General features: G+C 38.9%; 3 protein-coding genes across 6 annotated transcripts in view; 2 read left to right on the forward strand and 1 right to left on the reverse strand.

Moving 5' to 3' along the window:
- The first annotated feature begins 672 nt into the window (after positions 1 to 672).
- LOC129738732 (tetratricopeptide repeat protein 21B-like) lies at positions 673 to 6,057 on the forward strand. The gene is made up of 4 exons (XM_055729978.1): positions 673 to 3,457; positions 3,519 to 3,716; positions 3,778 to 4,018; positions 4,559 to 6,057. The coding sequence occupies exons 1-4, from the start codon at positions 981 to 983 to the stop codon at positions 5,615 to 5,617; spliced, it is 3,975 nt and encodes a 1,324-aa protein (XP_055585953.1). The 5' UTR covers positions 673 to 980; the 3' UTR covers positions 5,618 to 6,057.
- On the reverse strand, positions 5,663 to 14,262 carry LOC129738734 (proton-associated sugar transporter A). The gene is made up of 4 exons (XM_055729980.1): positions 13,333 to 14,262; positions 6,482 to 7,706; positions 6,113 to 6,418; positions 5,663 to 6,049 (listed from the first exon to the last, which is right to left on the reverse strand). The coding sequence occupies exons 1-4, from the start codon at positions 13,602 to 13,604 to the stop codon at positions 5,813 to 5,815; spliced, it is 2,040 nt and encodes a 679-aa protein (XP_055585955.1). The 5' UTR covers positions 13,605 to 14,262; the 3' UTR covers positions 5,663 to 5,812.
- LOC129738737 (synaptic vesicle glycoprotein 2C-like) overlaps positions 8,392 to 22,131 on the forward strand; it is a 29,892-nt gene continuing 16,152 nt past the window's right edge. For 2 of the 4 annotated variants that reach the window (XM_055729991.1, XM_055729996.1), the window contains exon 1: positions 17,114 to 17,285. The gene's annotated coding sequence lies outside the window, so the exon portion shown is untranslated. Of the gene's footprint in view, positions 8,410 to 17,113; positions 17,286 to 22,131 lie in introns of those variants that run through there. The other 2 variants (XM_055729993.1, XM_055729992.1) reach the window with 2 other exon arrangements.

The following is a 22,131-nucleotide window of genomic DNA, read 5'->3' on the forward strand; positions in this document are numbered from 1 at the left end:
AATTTTGTCAATTTTGTCAATTTTGTCAATTTTGTCAATTTTGTCAATTTTGTCAATTTTGTCAATTTTGTCAATTTTGTCAATTTTGTCAATTTTGTCAATTTTGTCAATTTTGTCAATTTTGTCAATTTTGTCAATTTTGTCAATTTTGTCAATTTTGTCAATTTTGTCAATTTTGTCAATTTTGTCAATTTTGTCAATTTTGTCAATTTTGTCAATTTTGTCAATTTTGTCAATTTTGTCAATTTTGTCAATTTTGTCAATTTTGTCAATTTTGTCAATTTTGTCAATTTTGTCAATTTTGTCAATTTCGTCAATTTTGTCAATTTTGTCAATTTTGTCAATTTTGTCAATTTTGTCAATTTTGTTAATTTTGTCAATTTTGTCAATTTTGTCAATTTTGTCAATTTTGTCAATTTTGTCAATTTTGTCAATTTGATTTTGATTTCTTGATTTTTTTTGATTTTGTCAATTTTATCAATCTTGTCAATTTTAGCTAATTTGTCAATTGTTTCAATGAGGACAATTTTGTCCATTTGGCAATGTTTTGATTTCGTGGTAACCTTGCCAAAAGATGATGCTGTCAGTTTGAACTTGCATACAAGTTCTCGATCAGCTGTTTGCTTTGCCACCTGTGTTGTCATGGAAACAGGTGCATATACGCAAACGAAATCGTTTTTTTTTTGTGCAAAAAGTTTCTTGCCAGTTTAAATTTTTATCTTTATTGAAACAAGTGCGTGAGAAAAGTAGAAAAACAGCTCAAAAAAGGTTCATTGTCTGTTTAGGTTTATCTGGATTTATCTGAATTTGTTCAACTGTTGTGGTAAATGTTTGTGATTGTTATTACATCAAGTGGAAAAATAACGGAATTCAAAAAACATTAAATGGCGCTGCAAGAATAATAAATTTTTTGATGAGTGGTTTTTTTTGAGAATTAAGATTCAAATATAATATCCTTCAAAGAAATCGACTGGTAAGTAATGATGGACGAGCAAGACTACAAAAGCATAATCATCTACTATGGGCGGGAGAAGTTGTACCGGACGATGCACCGGCTTGTACTGGAAGCGATGGCAAAGTATACGGCCGAAAGTAGCTTCCGTTTCTACAATGGGATAGCGCTCATCCTGGAAGGTATCCGCCTGCAAGAAGGCATTCGAGAGCTAAACCAACTACAGGGGGACCGTGAATTTGGGATGGCCGTGGTGCTATGTTTGATGTATGCCCACAAACGGTGCAGCATTATCGACAAAGAGGAACTACTGGCCCTGGACGGACGCCTCAAGGAGGAACGAAAACGCTTGACGGCCACGTCTGCCTATTATTCGGCTTTGTTTCTGTTTTTAACAGGAAAATATGACAAAGCGAGGGAGTACGCCGAAAAGGCACAACGGATGACACCGAACAATCCGGAAGTCCTTACTTTAAAAGGATGGTGTGAGCTGTATTTGAACAAAAATAGACCTTCGTACATTTTGGATCTGTTTGACAAAGCTCTGGAGCATGGCTTGCACATTGATGCATCCGTGGGACAGGTTAGATACCATCAGTTGAATAAAGATTTCGAAGCTGCTATCGCAATTTTGAATCGTCTTTCTGTGCGGCATACGGATATGAACATTCCATTGGTGGAGAAAATGAAATGTCATTTGTCCAACTGGAGCTGGGACAACACAATTGAGACGGCTACCAGGGTTCTCAATATGGACCCAACAAATCTGGAAGCCCTCCAAGTCAAGATACTGATTATGACGGTCAAAGATGGAAACTTTTCCGGAAGCGCTACTGCATTGCAATACCTGTTCAAAGCGATGGAAAAAATCGAGCCAGCTAATTGTGATTTGTTCATGCGAACCGGTCAATTGTTCTCAAGAATTTGTGGTAGAAATGCCTCAATCTTGGCCGAAACCTATTCATTCGTTGAGAAATCTCACAAGCTTAATCCCTCAAATGCCGAATACATAACCGAACTTGGGTATCAAGCAGCAATGCAGAAAAAAATCAAGGAGGCTACTAAAATGTTTAAGACTGCCTCGAAAATCGACGACAGCTCAATGTACGCCCTTTGTGGATTAACCCATTGCCAGATGACGGAATCAGGAATCACTGAGCAAGTAACTCAGCAAATTGAGTTTCTCACAGAGATTCAGGGCGACGACAAAATTCCTTTACTACTGCTTATGTCGGCAAGGCTTCATCATTTGAACCACGATCGTGCTTTAGAACTACTTGTGGAAGCAAGCGAAATACAATTTAAAAACTTGAAAACACTACCCTACGGTTTGGAGTACTTGAGACAATTCAATCCTGACTTTTTACTGGAACTTATCAAAGAATTGCTTCGGCACGCACCGACTCAGCACAGCATTGAACTGATGTCACTTGACTCGCTTCATCCAACGCTTCGTCACAGCGCCAATTTGCTGGATTCGATTGTCAAAGCTTGCCCCGGGTTAGTTGAGGCATCCTATCTTCTAGCGAAGGTTCAATTCCTTAGCTTTGAAATTGGAGCCGCTGCATCAACGCTTCAGCGCATTCTTCAGGACATCGATCCCACCTATTCTGATGCTCATCTATTGATTGCTCAAATTCATCTGCAGCAAAAATCATACCAACGAGCTGCTCAAAGTTTGGAAATTTGTCTCTCTCATGACTTCAAAGTTCGTGATGATCCCATGTACCATCTTCTCCAAGGAATCGTTTACAAAAATCAACAACGTTACGAGGATGGTATGAAAAGCTTCTTCACCGCTATGAACATCTGTGGGTTGAGCCCCAACGGAAGTGTCCTTCGATCTCCCGGGAAGAGAGCCAATGAAAAAGTGCTGAGTACCCCAGACCTTCTAACACTTTACCTAGAAGTGATCAACAGTCACGTGTTGATGAATCAAAACTCGGAAGCTCTCAAATTAATGCAACTGGTATCGTCGGAGTTCGCTGCGACAACCGAGGAAGGTCGTTTAACGATCGCAACCGCCGATTTCTACATGCAGCAGGGCAACTTCGCCAAAGCTGTCGAAATGCTAAAGAACATACGTCCAGATCAACCGTACTACGTTCAGGCCAAAACAAAGATGGCCCACTACTATCTGGTTCACAAGAAGGATCGCATTGCATATGCACAGTGTTTCAAGGAGCTGGTCGCGAACTGTCCGGGACCTTCGAGCTATCTGATGTTGGGTGATGCATACATGTCCATCCAGGAACCGGACGACGCCATCGATGCCTATCGAAAGGCTCACAAACAAAACCCGAGGGATTCGTTGCTGGCTAGCAAGCTGGGAAGAGCCTATGTTAAAACTCATCAGTACAAGAAAGCGATCGCCTACTACCAGGAGGCGATTGCCACACCGGAAAACTATTTGTTGAAGTTGGACTTGGCGGAGCTGCTGTTGAAGTTGAAACAATACTCGAATGCCGAACAAACGCTGGTTGATGAAATCGAATTGACTAAGGGGTGAGTTTGTTAAAAAGACATCGTAATATAATCACTTTTCATTCATGTTTTTTCATTCTAGGGAAATTGACGACATAACAAAACTTCAGACGAGAACAAAACAGTTGTTACTGTTGGCACGAATCCGAGAGAAGGCAGGCTACTTAAGTTCGTCTCTAAACACGCTCAAAGAAGCGCGTGATAATCAGTACAAAATCCAGAAACGTATGTTGATCGATCAAAGCGGGATCGTACACGAGCAGAACTCTATTTTATCAAAGTCAGTATCCTAAAACTGTCTCATCATATGATATAGTTAACAAGGAATATTTTAATTACAGAATTTGTATTTTGATGGCGGAGCAGTCGATAGCGATCCGGGACAATGAGCAGGCGATCCATCACTACAAGGAAGCGCTAAAGATAACGCCTAACGAGATCGGACTGCTGGCTGCCCTGGCTAGGACCTACATGCACGTGAACAACATGGACCAGTGCCAAGCAACCTGTGCCAGTATTCTGCAAGTCGATCCTAACAACGAGGCTGCATCGGTGATGATGGCTGATCTTTCGTTTCGAAGGGTAAGATTAATCATGCCTTTTGAAGAGTTGTTAATCTGCGAAAAAGGGTAAACTTTCAAGAGCTGCACGAGGTGGGACAATGTTTGTGATTGCTGTTCAAAAATATCTATTATTTCAATCATACTGTTCGATGTACTTGTTAATAAGAAACTGAAGTTAAACTTTCGGGTGGTTGGAAGAAGAATGGTTCATGATCCTTTTGTAATCTCCAGAGGAACTGAAACGCAAAATTTGTGGAAAACGTTCTTCAGTAGCTATCCTTACTGTCTAAGAGTGTGTTGGTCAAAATTGATGGCTAGCTAGGCAAACCGTTAAAGACTTGATTAGATTGGATTTGCGGTATCAAGCAACTTTAGGCAATAACAATACTCAATCTGTCAATTCAGTGTTAATCCTTCCAGTTTTCGAATGAAGTACCTTTTTTGTTGGTGAGGAGAAATTTCAACGTCTGCCTCCAGTATCAATTAAACATTTTCCATCTCTTTATTGTAATTGATTTAACAAGGTTTAACCTAGCAACTACTAAATTTCTCCCATCAGATGGATTTCGAGAACGCTGCCTATCACTTTTCGCAACTATTGCTCTCGCAACCGACTTACTGGACGGCGCTTGCTCGTCTAATTGAGGTAATGCGACGCTCCGGAACCCTTCACGATGTTCAATCGTTTCTGAATCGAGCTGAGGACGAGTGTCTTCGTCCGGATCACGAGGCTGGTCTCAACTACTGCAAAGGTCTTAACGATTGGTACAGTGGTAACCCTAATAGCGCACTGCGCTTTTTTAACAACTGTCGCCGAGACTCAGAGTGGGGCCAACAGGCGATCTACAACATGATTGAGATATGTCTGAATCCCGATGGAGATCTACCGAATGAAGGGATCATCGATATTGGACCCGATGACCTGGAGATTAAGGACTCACGTGTGATGGCCTTGAGAACTGCTGAGCGATTGCTGAAAGAATTGAAACCTCGACCCGGAGTGATCGACAATGAAGCCTTGAACCACAGGTTGTTGGAAAACTTTCATCTGTTGGCTTCCCGACAGAAGCTAAGCATCGAAAAAGCTCTCCAGGACTTCACGGCAATCGCTTCCCAGGAAGAGTACAAGGAGCACGTTGGAGCCGTTTACGGGATGGCTTCGGCCTACGTCATCCTGAAGCAGTCCCAGCGAGGGAAAAATCAACTTAAGCGGATCGCCAAAAATAGCTGGACATTCGAAGAAGCCGATTATTTGGAAAAATCTTGGCTGCTCCTAGCTGATCTCTATCTTCAGGCAAGCAAGTATGATATGGCGACTGAGCTTTTGAAAAAGGTTTTGGAGCACAACAAATCCTGTACCAAGGCCTACGAACTGCTAGGGCTGATCTCTGAAAAGGAACAAAACTATCGCAACGCTGCTTTGCAGTACGACTTTGCCTGGAAGTGTAGTGGAAAGTCAAAACCTAACATTGGCTACAAGTTGGCTTTCAACTACATGAAAATAAAGCGTTTCGCAGACGCCATCGACATTTGTCAACAGGTACTGAAAATTCATCCTGACTATCCGTCGATCAAGAAAGACATTCTCGATAAGAGCAGAAATAATTTGAAAAGTTAAATGATCTCAACTTAACCAAGTATTAAAAGAAAACACATCCGTCCATTTGTGTGATTTGATATTGTTGTACACATATAGCATTGTAGAGAATATTTATTGCAGCACTTAACGAATACAGTTTGAAATTAGCATTCTAAGTTATTGTTACGAGCGTTTTCTTAATGAGTGATCAATATCATATCCCTTTTATCGTTTTTAAAGATCAAGGTAAACCACCTGGGTGGCCGCAATCGCACCACAAAAGCTTAGAAACGCCGCCACGGTGACGACGGCCGTCGTTGTGCCACTCCAGGACACGAGCGATCCCATGCAGATCGACAGGATGAACTGAGCCAAAAACACCATGCTGCTGACGATTGCGACATCGGTTCCAAGACCTCGCACCACCGGCGATTTACCCTGCTTGGCGTCCTCCTCGCTTAGCTGCTCGAACTGAAAAAGAAAAGGTTCTCATTTAGCCGTTTTGATATTTTTTAAAATGTTACAATAACGTACAATTCCCTCAGAATGATAATGCGCAACCAGTAGGTAGGGCATGGTGAACAGCGTCGAATACATCACTCCAGCTGCCCAGCTGAATACAATTACTCCTACTTTATGCTTGGTCAGGGCCATCAGGGACATTCCACAACAGTAGAATAGCAGACCGCCGACGTAGACCTTTTTGGCTCGAAACCGCCGGATGAGTTGTTCGATGATCAGCGAGTAGCACGCACATGACAGCGAATACATGGCCATACCCCAGCACCCAAAACGGACGCCTTCCTCGTATCGTATGTACTCGTCTGTGCCGTCCAGAGCCTGTCGAGGATCGAAATGTAAGTTAAAACCTTCCATTCTAAACTCCTACATTTACTCTCATACCTTGGGGTTACCATTGAATACTGCTTCGCCGACAAAGTCGGTGAAGTAGAGCGAATAGCAGACGTGAGCCATCCAGCAGAACAGATTGGTCAAACAGACCATTCGCAAAGAATGTGGCATTATAACGATTGACTTCAAATACATAGACAGTGTCACGTGATCATGTTTTGAACTACAGCCTCCAGTTTCAGGAATAGGGATGGGTTCCCCGCTGTTGAATGAAGTCTCTGCACAATTCTTTCCAGGTAGCTCGTCGTATTCACGTTTGGTCCCTCCGGCCATCGACGCTGGCATAGTGAATCGCCGTTGCTGGTTTTGTTGATTGTGAATAATGTCCTCCTCCAAAGCACCGTACGATGACGTTTCAATCTTATCGAGTGAGTCCTGTTCCGACAGCGCTCTCGTCGTTACCTTCTTCACAATCGGCGGCTCTTGTCGCTCCATTTCTTGTTCCAAAATCCACAAAGGAATCTCGTTGAAACTTGTGATAGTGAACATGACACAGATCACAAAAATTATCGTTATCAAAGAGAACACCGCTCTGACGTGTCCTCCGAATGCTTGCCCGATGAAGGTATCATCCCAGTTGATTCCACCCAACGAGTAACCCATGAAACCTCCCAACCCGGCCATGATCGTGAAAGTTGACAGACCCCTAGCATGGTCCTCCGGTATGGTCACATCAATCAAATAAGCCCGCGAAGGACTCTGACATGCATCGGCGTCGAAATCCAGCAGCACCGTACCCAGAATTGTGAAAAATATCCCCCACGGATGACTCGGCCTTTCCCCCACACTTGTAGAAGAATCCTGCACCAAAACCGATTCAGCCTCTTGAGCAGTCGATCTGTGCGGCAAAACAGGCTGCGGCTGTACCGGAAACAGCACAGTACTGTTCACATAAGGGTTGGGATCACCCATGGCGTAGCCAAAGTCTTCCCCATTCGGGACCAGCAGTAAACCCAATAGAACACCCAAAGATAGCATCAGGATAAAGGGTCTCCTTCGTCCGTAATTGCTGCGGCAGCGATCCGAGAGCGATCCTAGCACCGGTGTTAAGAAAAACCCTACCAGAGGCGACAGGCACCATACCAGGGTCATATGCTGATGCTGGACGCCAATCTTGAGCAGCGTCGGTGAGACGAAGGCCGTTTCGGCGGCGTACGAGAACTCGATACCCATGACGGCGGCCGACACCCGGACCAGCTCCATGCGGGATTTTTTCCTGTGGGGTGAATAAAAGTAAGTTGAATGTTAGATCCACTATGTTTGATCAGTGAAAAAAAATAGATTTCTGTTCATGCTATCCGTCCTGATACCTCATGCGAGTTCTTGAAAAGTGAACTGGAATTTTAAGTTCTGTTAAACAAGGTTGTACTGGTAGGTACAAAGTTCAGAGGTAATACACACACGACTTAGATTGCAGATCTCTCTTTTTGAGGAATCTTATCCTCCAGGGAAACCAACCGATCCTTAAAGGCGTTGCCGCTCGTGTATGCTGTTTTCAGACATTGTTGAGGAAGGATTTTGAAATGGTTGCATCACTTCGGTACTTTTTTCGGGCATATCGCCGCTTTTTACCTTCACCAAAAGGAGATTTTCGTAACCAAACCATCTTCTACGACGAATAGTATTCGTCGAATACTACGACATTTGCAGTACGATACTGCCAGTAATTTCTTCTTGTGATCAGTCGGATATCATCCTGTCCGTGGGAAACATCGAGCCCGAACGTCGTGTGTTAATTGTGTAGTGAAGTTCTGACGTTAGCACAAATTGGACAAGGCCAAACTACATATCAACTTACCATCTTGCATCGTCCAACGAAATAAGAAAAGTCAAAACGATGTTAAATTCAACCACTAAGAAACTTAACTCGAAACGTCGCAACCTCGTTTTTTGCTCCTCATGACCTTCGATCACGCTCAGTAAGTTGAGTCGCCATTAGAGATACTCATATTGCTAGAACGCACTAGTTTGAAAATAAGAAGGTCGGTTGAGTAGCTCGTTATTGGCGACAGTCCACGTTACCAACATACCAAGCCAAAAAGGTCCCTGTAGCAGAATGTACAGTGGTCCCACAGGACCCAACACATTTCCTTGGGGAACTCCTAGGTTATTTTCTCTGTATTGGGAGTAAGATGAACCATATTTTGTTCGTTGCACTCTGTTCTCCAAATATTTTTTTAACCAGCTTAGAACCGTACCATTGATGCCAGTTTTTACCAACACAGCCACTATGTAGTTTCCGTTTCTAATATTAATCTTCCAACTTCGAAGTATCAAATTAACTGAAGATTCAGTTGAATGCTGCTTCCTGAATTCAGACTGTTTAGCGATCAATATGTCTTGACACCCAATAAAGCGTAAGAATTGCTGTTTTACTGCTAATTCAGACACCTTTTCTTAAATTTCTAACATGTTTATTGGACGATATAACGTACCCTCTCGTGAATTTTTTTTTCTGTTTTTCAACCGGAACTGCGGTAGAACACGTCTAACTGCAGACTCTTGTTTTTAACATTTCAAAACGGGTTGGCTTATATCGGCAAAAAATCCTTCAAAATTATTAGGGAGACATTTTCGATACCAACTGTGTGTTTCATATCGTTCACTATCTCTTCAAATTCTTGACTACTTATTGTTTCGAATGTGTAAAATTCTCCACGTGTGTAAATACTCTGATCAACATAACCATTAGAGCTTGCCGGAATGCTGTTATGAATTTCCATGACGCTATCAATAAAGAAGTCATGGAACTTCTTTGCAATTTCTTTTTCATCTGTGACTTCAACTCCGTTGAATGAGACCGAATCTGTCCTGCACGCTCATTTTTTTTTAACCATTTATGGTTGAAAAGTAACCATTTTTTGGTTTTTGCTGGAGAACTATCAATTTGGTTATTTTTTAACGATATTTCTCGCTTAATTTTAACCACGGTTTAAGTTCTTTAGCATTTACCACAACTATGGTTAAATTCATCCCTGTAATGAAAACTCTTCGGCGCCATTATGGAAGTTGTAAATGTTATTGTTGGTCGCGTTTTGTTGTTTTGCCAGAGAAAAAAATTGAATTTCAAGTATTTAAACATTAAAAGAAAATAAAAAGATACTGTGGCCTTATTCGGAAACTCGCGCTCTCTTTAAAGGTAGGTATTTTTTTCTGAATCTATTTTAAATTGCTACTGGATGCATTTTTGGTTTTTTTTATAGAATTTCAGCAGTTTTTTAAACCAAATATGTTGAAATTCACTTTTCATTTCTATTTTCAACAGGTCCTATCACTTGGTCTGGGACACTGGCCTGAAGGATCGTATAGGATCTCTCATCATGAGAGTAATAAGTCGATATTTTCTAAGTTTTGTGCAAATTCATTTACTCCACGGTGAAACCGCGAATAATCCGTATCTGAGTTAAGTACCACTAGGAAAATCAACACCAGCAAAAGCTGCAGTGAATCGCCCTCAAGAGCTCTTCCGCTTCTTAAGGCCGGATGCTCTCGATTAGTACTGCTATAATATTCGATACCAGCAGTGTCCTGGAAGCTGCAGTCTGATCAGTCTGAATATGGGTGATGAAGTTTTTAGCACTTTTTAGGACCACACAGCGTGTTGACCCAAATTTTTCCCACCATCGGGAACAGGACGATGCGAATGGCTCCAAGTGACAAGAATGGGCGCGGTGTTTATCTGATCGATTTTAGTTTACCGAAATTCAGACTGGAAGGATTCCTGAAGGAAGCTAAATTTTGGGCTTGTGACACTGGCCTGAAGCAGCCGTAGGATGAGGTAAACAAGAAAAAAAATTAGATGCAGAAAGCTATCTGAGGTTAACGGCAATGTAGAGGTAATTTATTTATTTTTCTCCCCCACAGGGTTTACCTGCCATCTATGCCTGGTAATGTTTGCTCGTTCCAAGAAACGGCTGGCAACGTAGAGGATTCGTAATCGTGTTTGGATCCGGTTTCGCTTAGCGATACTTCGTGCCGTAGTCGGTTTCCCATCATCTGGTGACCCCAAATTAAATCATATGGGAAACGAATTCGATATCCTAGCCCGTAAACCGGCTTCCACTGCTACGGATTTCTAGATGCGTGGAATAAATAATGTTACCGATTGGACGGACGGTTTCCACATATAATAGTTGATTCCCGTTTTACTACTAACACACCACCGTTGAGAGCAGTATAATGCTGTCCATAGATACGGCAGTTTCTATCGATGCCAATGAAAAAGTACACAAAAATAAAAAATCTGCTCTAAAACCCGCAGTAATTTTTTTTTTCTAGTTAAGAAAATCCCAATTCTAGCATTTTTAAGAACAAATTAATCTGCTTTCTTTCTATTTGGCGATACGGTTAAAAATTAACCGTTTTTGAACTTCTCCGCATTAATTTCTTGCGGTTAAAAAGTAACCATATTTCCACTTCTCAAGAGAAGTCAAAAAATGACTTCTATGGAAAAAACCAAAAAATCACTTAACGCGGAAAGGTGTGAAAATGGTTACTTTTTAACGATAATTGGTTAATAAATTTCAAGCGTGTGGTTCTATTTGACTTCATCAACCTTTTTATTGTTTTCTTCAATTGTTTTCCATTATATTTTTTTTCTCCAGCTCATCTTGGATAGATTGGTTTTAAGCTTCTTTTATTTTTCGCGAATATTCGTTTCTAACAACTTTGTACCTTGGTCAACTTCTCGAACGTTTCGTTCTTAAAAATTGATTGTAAAGTTTGTCTCTACGTCTTTTTATTCCACTTAGGCTTCTGGAGTACCATTTAGTACTCGTTTTTTATGAACAAGTGCAATAACACTATCTTTCAATAAAACATCGATACGTCTTACAAACTCTTTAAAGCTTGCGCATCTCAATGTGGTCAAAACTGCCTTAAGAAGCTGTCTTAACACAATGTTGTTATACTGACTCCAATCACTCGCAATCTGAATGATCTTAGGTAGACCATCGTTAATATCAAATCCAACATCAGTATTTATTGTCTCATGATCTGATACCCGAAAATCAGGAACAATAGTCGCGTCTACTCAACAACGGATCCTCCGTGATGTACTGAAGCCGTGCACAACGGAGCACTTTGGTTTAGTTTGTCTGCAAACTCGATCATTGCCATCTGTAAAAAGCTGTATTTTTTGCTTTTAGAGCTTTGAGGTCAAGAATACTGAGCTGCCAAACTCACAGGCCTATATTTGAAGGAACATCCCGGGTGACACATCTTGTAGGAAAAATTACCAGCTTTATGATGCGGTGCCGGAGATGACCCAAAAAATGGCACTGATTGAATCTAGAACCAGATTTACGGAAAAAAGTGCAAATGGGCATCTTCTGAGGCATTCGAAACTGACTGAAGGAGTGTATTGAGGTCGTTGTAGGAAACTGCGAGCCAATCTTGACTTTTTTTGAATTGTTGCCAAGGTTCTACAGAATTAGTAAATTTTGAGTCGCTTTATCGGCGAGCATTATAGATTTGAAATGATAGACAGATAGACCATAGCAAGAAAGTTACTGAGGTGTTGAGAAGAGCGAGAAGCATTTTTTGAATAGAAGCGTGACCACATACTGAAATTTTAGTCCCTCACCAATCAAGTGTATCGGAGAAGAAGTACCGAACAAGAGCCGGCACTTCGTTCTGCGATGCCGTTGATTGTGGATGGTTCGACCGCCATGTGGGTGTGGTCAAACTGCTATTCAAAAAATAATACTTGCTCTTTTTAACACCTTAGTGACTTTCTTCCTATGGTGTATTCGTCTATCATTTCAAATCTATAATACTCACCGATAAAGCCACTCAAAATTTCCAAAAAGAAATTGACGGTGACTTCTCCGATTTGATTGATTACCTAGCAGGATTACGAGTTTGAAGCATTTTTAAAACGTACAGGAACTTTATTGCCTCCCTGTAAGGTCCACCAAAGAAACTTTACATTGGCGATCCTTTTCAGTGTTTCGAGACTGGGTTGGAGTTGTGTCCGACCCAGTTATTACAAAAAGATCCATAATAGGCAGAGGCCAGAAAGAGCAAAGAGATGTATGATGTGCCAACAACAGAAAACACATCTGATCGGCTATTCAATGTGCCTATTAAAAATAAATAAACGATAACTCCTTTCCACATTTGAATCCTGTCTAGGTTTGATTTTAAAATATATTGCAAAGTCCAAGTTTAATCAGAACACAATTCCCAGGATCAACTGAAGGCGGACATAAAGATAACAGTGCGAGTCCTCAAAATGTTAACTTATGAGGCTTTTGCGTATTGTCGTTTTAAAAATGATATAGCTGCACAGTATAGTGTACCTTTTATGACTAGTTATATATAGTTAAGTATAGTTAAGAAAAGTGAAAGTCAAGCATCCGATCTACAACGTCTTTGATCGCTCATGTTTAATAACTTTGTTGAAGCTGTCTGGATACATTCCGTTAGCTTTTCTATAATACTGACGATGTCATAATTCAAGGTTCCTTTTTTAATAGGTGAAACCCTTTCGAATGTGAAGGTAACATTGCTGCCTTGAGGAACACTTGTACGGCTTAACTCTTGCCTTTCCGAAGGCTTATTTTAACTACACACTGTCTTCCTCCACGACGGATCATAAGGGAGCGAGTGAAAATAAAAAAAAAACACACACGAAGATAAAGCGCTCTTTCATGGGAACTTTCGGACTGAAATTGTCAGCTATTTGCATAAACACCCTCGCTCGGCCCCATTCGTCTTCATTGAGTTTCATTCTACAAATCCTCGGCTAACGTAAAACAAATGGCTTTTCAATAAAGCGAAACAAGGAAATCCCACCCGGATAACAGAAACGATTCGATTGGATCCTCCTCGTTGCTTACCGATATATGTGCGAAAAGTCCACATTTTCTTCATTCCATGGAGCTCCAGCTCCGCCACCATCGTCTTGCCTCCGGTTGGCACCCTGAAGACTGTTCCGGATGTACTGGGCTATGCCACCGGTGGGGGCGCCACCTTCCGCAGTACCGGAAGCAGACGCCGATGCCGCCGCCGCCGCCCGCTGTTCCTTCCAGGCGGCGTGCTTCTCCCGGACGCTATCCTTGAACTCGTGTAATCGACCGGTCCAACCCTGATAACCGTGCAACTTTTCCATATTGTTTACCGGAAAATTTGAAATTCTGAAATTTCGAAACACTGTGTCTGCTGCCTTCCTAGACTAGACGTCCCCCATGGTGTTGTTGTGACGTTTTTACTTTACGCATCCGCATCCATAAATGCACCAGGACACACAGAAGTTAGATAATCCAATGACACACAACGACCTGTAATCGTAACGATAATTGCTTGGGACAGCCCCCCTGCTTCCGAGATTAATCTCGGTAGCGTGTTATCAAAGCTCTGGCCGGCGCTAAGAAGAGCTGTTATGAGTCATTTTCAGGAGCTGAAAAACTTCTCGACAATCTAGGTCATAAACTTTCAATGAATTCTTCCCCAAGAACTATTGTTTGCTTCCATTGAAACACTAATTTAATTAACGGTTTTTTCCGAGAGGTATGCCTTTTTTCCCAGTCATGGCAGCCTTTTAGAAATTTTCTCAAAGAACACCCCCAAATGCTCAAACTTTTCAAACTACACCGATCAAAGTAGTCTTCACTTCCCGAGATCGTTTGAAATCCTCCTTAGATCGTTTGATTGTTCCTCTTCCTTTAATTTTGAAAAAAAAAAAAATCACTCCGGACAAACGACGACGTCGTGTGGAAATCTGAATTGTGCGACCCGATCCGGTCAAGAGTACAAGTTGGAATGAAAGTTCGGCGTTACGCAGCGTCGGACTGATGCCCGTCGTTCGTTGGACGATTTTGTGTGAATGGACGCGACGCTCCACAAACGTCGAAAGGTTTCTCGCGTTCTTTTTTTTTTTAAATACAATCGCATAGAGGCGACGCGACGCCTCCCCGGAAAGCTAAAAGCACATGTTTGGGATGGGTTAGGTTAGGTTTATGAAGAGAAATGGGGTAGTTGGGGAGCATGCTTTATGCAAGTGGGTGGGGAGCGTTGTTTACGTTTGATGCAATGCAAATGAGCGTTTCAGCGTAGAAATGGGTGATGAGCAGAAGTTCTCTCTGTGTCTCAGTGGTAGTCAGTTGATCTGGTAGGGATTTTCTTAATGTTGAAGCAATGGTGGAAACTGACTGATTAACTGCAACAGTAAAAAATGCACTCGGGTTGAAGGCGTTTTCTTATCACGTGTGCCTGAATCTCAATCTGTAATAGGAATCTGAAATCTGAATCTGAAATCCGAATCTGAAATCTGAACTTGAAATCTGAATCTGAATCTGAAATCTGAATCTGAATCTGAAATCTGAATCTGAAATCTGAATCTGAAATCTGAATCTGAAATCTGAATCTGAAATCTGAATCTGAAATCTGAATCTGAAATCTGAATCTGAAATCTGAATCTGAAATCTGAATCTGAAATCTGAATCTGAAATCTGAATCTGAAATCTGAATCTGAAATCTGAATCTGAAATCTGAATCTGAAATCTGAATCTGAAATCTGAATCTGAAATCTGAATCTGAAATCTGAATCTGAAATCTGAATCTGAAATCTGAATCTGAAATCTGAATCTGAAATCTGAATCTGAAATCTGAATCTGAAATCTGAATCTGAAATCTGAATCTGAAATCTGAATCTGAAATCTGAATCTGAAATCTGAATCTGAAATCTGAATCTGAAATCTGAATCTGAAATCTGAATCTGAAATCTGAATCTGAAATCTGAATCTGAAATCTGAATCTGAAATCTGAATCTGAAATCTGAATCTGAAATCTGAATCTGAAATCTGAATCTGAAATCTGAATCTGAAATCTGAATCTGAAATCTGAATCTGAAATCTGAATCTGAAATCTGAATCTGAAATCTGAATCTGAAATCTGAATCTGAAATCTGAATCTGAAATCTGAATCTGAAATCTGAATCTGAAATCTGAATTTGAAATCTGAATCTGAAATCTGAATCTGAAATCTAAATCTGAAATCTAAATCTAAAATCTGAATCTGAAATCTGAATCTAAAGTCAGATTCTTCTGAAATCTGAACCTGAAATTCGCAAAAATTACAAAAAATTTAAAACATGATAAAAATGACAAAAAACAACCAAATTGAAAAAATTTACAAAAATACAAAAATGATGCAAATGATAAAGCTGAAAAAATGACAAAAATAACAAAAGATTGGAAAAATGGCAGCAATGACAATAGAAAACCAAAAATAAAACAAAATAGACGAAAATTACAAAAACTTATAAACTGACAAAAATTTAAAAAAAAATGATAATTTTTTTGAAAAAAAAAATACTATAAATAATAAATGTGGCAAAAGTGGCAAAAACGACAAAAATTGCAAAAATGAATCAAATTGCAAAAATTCAAACAAATAAATGAATGACGAAAATACAAAAATTATAAAATGGCTACAATGACAAAAAAACAAAATTGATAATAATTACAAAAATACAAAAATGCTCGTTTGAAGTGTATGTAAAACCACGCTCTCAAACCACTGGGCTCACTATACATGGGAATTCTTTTTCTGAGTTTCTCATGTATATAGAGAGAATTTAATTTGTAGAAATTAGAAAGAAAGGTGGATAGACAATAGAAGAATGCTTGATAGGTGTTGAAATTTTAGGCTAGTTGATGAAAAGCTCCCATGAATTGTCCCGCCTTTGCTCTACACTAGCTAACTCTAGTTTTTCATTCCGCCGAACATGCCATTAAAATTATAATCATAAAAAATACAAAAAAGAAACAAAAATGACAAAAATGGCAAAAATTACAAACAGAACAAAAGTTGCAAAAATTACTAAAATAACAAAAAATGCAACGATGACAAAAATTGCAACAGTGACAAAAATTGCAAAATACACAAAAATGCCAAAAATTAAAAAAATATGACAAAATGTAAAGAATTTCAAAAATTTAAAAATCACAGAAATAATCAAAAAAAAATAAAAAAAATTGCAAAACTTATTTCTTTTAATTGACAAAATTTCAAAAGAATGATAAAAACAACTAAAAATGATAAAAATTACAAATGTTACAAAAATCACAAATAAAAACAAAAACAAGAAAATAAAACAATATTTTTACAAATGACAAAACTGATAAAAATGTCAAAAATGACAAAAATGACCAGAATGACATAAGAAAAAAGAAATAATTTAAAAAAATTACAAAAAATATAATAAGGACATAAATTTCAAAAATGTCATTAATGATAAAAATGACAAAAATTTCAAAAAATGGAATGAAACAGACAAAAAATACAAAAATGACAACAATGACAAAAAAAAAACAAAAATTCTAAAAATGATCAAATTGCAAAAAAATGTCAAAAATTAGAAAAAACATAGAAATGACAAAAATTGCAAAAATTTAAAAAATTACAAAATTATAAAAAAAAATGACAAAAATTGAAATAAATGCCAAAAATCAGATGTTTAACTATGTGCAACGTTTTGGGCCTTATTTTAAAAAAGGGTTCATTGTCAATTGACACTTATTGTTTGCTTTGATCGCTTGAATCAGAATATGATAAATACATATCAACAAAATCATCTCAACAGGCGCGTTTTTTCGTTAACAAAAACAACAACAACAATCAAAACAAGTGTCTGGAGTGCAAAATGGATAACCGTTTGGTGGTGTTTTGCGATTTTTGTTGAATAAATGTAAATCGTTCAAACAGCAGTTGAAACACAAAAAGCTCTCAAGCATGTTTAGTGAAAGAAATGTTAAAGTGCTGTTGTCCCGTCAGAAACTGTTTGTCGTAAGTAGGTATTAATTTACAAATGGAAGCCGTGCCAGTGAAAGCTCATTAATATTGTTGTTGTTTGCTGTTGTGTTTCTGCCTTTGCCCGCAATTGTGACCACTCGGAGACTAATCTTCTTCTCCGGGCGTCCCACGGGAACCAATTAATTTGAAGCGTAGGGAAGACAATGATAGCGGTCGGTCGGTTCCAAGCCTTTGGCCAGCAAAAGCTTAAAGTTTCTCGAACTCTTCCTCGTGGATTGATAAGATTGACCGTTGGTGTTCTTTAAGTTGAAGTTTTCACTAAGGTGGAATACGAAATCAGGATCAATTAAACGATACGGCTGAAAATTTATACAAAATACAAATCAACCCAAAATTTGATGCCATAAAACTAATTCAGTTTTATGAAATAGGTCAATATTTTCTTTTTCGTTTAAGGAATAATTACTGTTTTAAAATCCCCTTTTTATATCAACAATTCAGATTCAGAACTTTAAGCTGTGCTTTAAGGATTCGTTCTCTTAAGCCTTATAGGTAAAGTTCTGCTAAGAAGGATTAGCAACTCGACCAATATTTTCAATTGTCCGTATATTCGGTACTTAGGCTACTATTTGCAACGATCATGAATGAACTCATAACTCTTCAGAACTCCTTCATTTTAACCTTGAAATTAAGAAAAAAATCGGACGAAAATCAGCTTTCTGGAGATTGTGTTCCTTTTTAGCTTAGCATCAAGTCATTTGGCATTTAACCATTTTCCTTGATGGTGGTTTGGTGTAATTGTTGTTTGACAGAAAGGTCGTTTGGTATCAAATGAAAGGCGATGCATTTACTTTTGGCATGTTTTAATAGTTTTTAAAATTCAAAATAGATAAACCTACGTCTGAAAGAAACAGTGCCTAAGGCCGCCAGAGGGTGCCTGATCTTTAAAAACAATTGGTGCTCTTTTTACTCCTAGTCACCAAGTTTAAGTTAAAACGAGTTTTGATGTTAACTTAACTGAAAAACCAAAGTTTCAACAAGCCGTAGTAAAATTTCTGCGCACGATAAAATTGACAAAGAATATAAGAATGATAAAAATGACAAATATGGAAAATGAAAAAAATGACAAAAAAAAAACAAGAATGACAAAATTTACAAATATAGTAAAATCGACAAAAATTTCTTAACTTTGTTGTCATTTATGACATTAATTAAAAAACATTATAAAACGAAAAAGTGACAAACATGACAAAATTAACTCAAATGATTTTTTTTTATTTCAAAAATGACCAAAATGATAAAAATAATAAAAATGCAGAAAATGAGAAGAATTACAGAAAAAAGGACAAAAATTACACAATTGCCAAAAAGGACAAAAAAAATTAAAAAAAAAAACAAAAAGGACAAAAATGATGAAATTACGTTTTTTTTTCATTTTTGTTAGTAATTGTTAATAGGGGAGATGGGGGCATAATGGCCACCTTAAGGAAAACGCTTATTTAACCATAGAGAACAGCTGTAATATGTGAATTACATCATTGTTTCGTGTTCAGACAATCAAATAGTCTATTGCCTAATTGGATGAAACTTGAAAAAGTAGATAAAAAAAAATAAATATGCATTTTAAAAATTTTTGCCGAAAGCTGAAAACCAGTCACTGTAGAGGCATAATGAGAAACCCTCCGAGGCAGTATGAGCACCATTAATGAAGGCATAATGAGCGTTTTCTGCCGGAGATTCTAGAAGCAAATTCGACTCGATGAAGTCAACTGAGTAAAGAGCTACAGCTTGCCTTGTATCGTCTGACGATTTGGCCTATTGGTAAGATGTCGGAGAGGTAATCAGTAGGCTCGAGTTCGATTCCTGGTCGAGGTATTTTTTTTTTTTCATTCATCATTCATGATCATGATTGCACTAAACGGTGAGACGTAGATTCATCAAACAAAGCAATAACAAAATAATCTAGGTCTGTTTGTAGAATTCAAAGAATTAACACATGCTCATACATTATGTTTCTGGTGTCTTGTTTGACGGATGATGCTTTGATGCTATTAGCCGTATAATGTAACAATAAAAAAAATCAATCATGAATGGTATGTGCCAAAAAAAAATCCCCTCGAACAGGAATCGAACTCGAGTCTACTGATTACCTCTCCGACACCTTACCAATAGGCCAAATCGACAGACGAAACCAGCCAAGCTGTAGCTCTATTATTCAGTTGACTTCATCGAGTTGAATTCGCTGCTAGATTCCCCGGCAGAAAATGCTCATTATGCCTTCATTGAAAGTGCTCTGTTCGCCTCTAGTGAACAAATTAAAGTAAAAAAGCGTTTTAAAATTGATTAAAGTGAAAAATCAAAAATTTAATGATGTTGAAAATTGAGAAACAGTGTGTAGATCATGTTGCAGTGCGTACATTTCAGATCAAAATGATTTAAAGGTCATAAAAGCTTATTTGGTGGTGCTCAAAAATTATAATATTTTCGTCACTTGAGAACCTAGCTGGTTATTATTTAATATTTCTGTAAAGATGAGAAGGATATTTCTTTTTTGGTGAAAAATTAATACTATGGATAGTACGCAACAATTCCTTATGAAAATTTGTTTAAGAAAATACGTACTGATGTAGAAAAAAGGAGTGCTCATTATGCCCTGGGTGCTCGTTATGCCCTCATCTCCCCTACTTGTGATATAAAAACTTCTAACTTCTAAAATTTCATTATTGAAATGTTTGTCACAATCTAGTCTTTAAAAAAACGTTTCCTAAACAATAGGCTCCCTATTTAAAGAAGTTTATAAAAAAAAGAGTATCTCATGCTACCCAAAAAAATTAAACTTATCATACAAATTTCAGGCCTAGGAAAATCTGCGGTTAGATGCTAGTGATGTAGCCAGATTGCTCGGGTTCGCCCGGATTTTTAATACAAAATTTTGAAACAGACCGGCCCAGATTGTATTGAAAAAAGCCCGGATTTCACCTGGATTTACTTTTGCTTTATTTGGCAAATCGAACCGAAAAAAACCATTTACTATAAAGACTTTTTATGTATGCCTCCAAAACGAAATTTTTAGAGCATGTTTTATAAAAATAATCATGAAAGGTTTTTTTGAAGCCTTTGATACGATTTAAGCCTTCCTGTCAATAAGTTTTGATGAAACATTTTTTTTTCTTGACTTTTGTTGAGTAGTTTCTGGGTTTTGATAAAGTTTGCCCGGATTTTTGGTTAAAATGAAATGCCCGGATTTTGCATTAAATTTCTCGGATTTGTCCGGCCCGGATACGTTCTTATACAATTCTCGAAATCTTAGCTAGTCATATCATCGAGTTATGTAAGATTTTTTATTCAACGGATCTTTTCGAGGAACCATCAAGTTTCATTGAGATCCGTTTTTTAAATCCATGGATACAGCGAGGCTGGTTCATTCTGCCGATGGACGTAAAGCCGAATAGGTTATCGGGCCGAATAGGTCACGACCATTCGGCCTTACGATCATTTGGCCTGATGACTATTTAGCCTAACAACCGTTTGGTCTGATGACCATTCGGCCTAAAAATATTCAGCTAAATATTCTTATGCCAAATGTCCCATTCGGCCTTGTAACTGACAACTACACTCAGCAGGGTGGGTGAGCTTAAAGGGAAATTATGAGTGGGACTCGGGTTCGTATTGAATAGGCTTTTTGCAACCCAAGATACTTTCCTCCGGATAGAACTCATTTAGGGGAAACCCAATGGACATCACGATTAGACAGGAACCTAGGCACGGGTGGGTACTTCGCATGTTGCGACCCGGATCAGATGATTCTCAAAATTATTTAAAAGTATGCATAGCTTGAACATTCAAGAACTGACAATGTAAGAATGAAGGTTTCCAGCGCCCCGGAAAGGCCCAAAATCAGTAATATTGTGTACTTTGTACTTCACGGTTTTGTAGTACTTTTAGAAGTGAGCCAGCATCAGGTAGTCGCCTTTGACCGGCCTTGAACCGAGAGTTCAGGTCATTGCTCTCTCGTTGTTACGAACTCGATCGCTACTGCTTCGTCATCTCTTCGTGCGTCGCTACCGATCGGGGTGGCTACCAAGTAGCGCGGGTTACCATGGATGGCCCTCTGATTGTGATGTATTGAGGCTTCCTGGCTGCTTACTGGTGAGCTGTGGCGCTGAAAGCCCTTAGATATCTGTGCTGGCAAGATCCGTTTTTCTTGCCAAGCTACAAACATCGATGCCGTCTTATAGACAAAGGCACTATTCAAGAACGCAAAAACGCAACACGAGCCTCTTTCGAAGTCGATCTCTGGAAATCGCGGATCGACTGCTCCATACTTCTGGAAACCATTCTTCAGAGTGTGTGACTCCGTGGACTTGGAAATACGGATCTTTAACTGTATGTTCCCATATGGTTGAAAAATTACGGAACTAATAGCGCCATCATCGGTGTTACCGAAACATTCAATCGCTTTGCTGAGCACTTCGCCTTCGACGTTTCGAGGGATGCTTTCCTAAGAAAAGTTATACGTATGTCGAGAACCCTGAAGTGAAACTTCGACAGTACTTCGTTTTATCTTAATTTTATGTCATCATTTTTACCAATCTCCGTTGATAATCAATGACACTTGCACTGAGGTTCAGATGTTCATTTCATTTAGGTAACGTGGAGCTCCGAAAAAAGTTAATGTCAGTAACTTCTAAGCCATTCTGTGCAACTGCAGTCGACGTATTTACTATGTACGTGTCATCAAGTTTCGACGGTCTTCGACTTCAAAAAGTTTGAATCTGAAGGAATTTCTCTCATCCAAGCAATCGATGAGATGAATAGCAACACACGCATGATGTTTGTAAACAATTCATAAATGGATTTAACTGTGGTGATTGTTTCGTATA

This window comes from Uranotaenia lowii, chromosome 1, assembly GCF_029784155.1.
Source record: "Uranotaenia lowii strain MFRU-FL chromosome 1, ASM2978415v1, whole genome shotgun sequence".
NCBI classification, from domain to species: Eukaryota; Metazoa; Arthropoda; class Insecta; order Diptera; family Culicidae; genus Uranotaenia; species Uranotaenia lowii.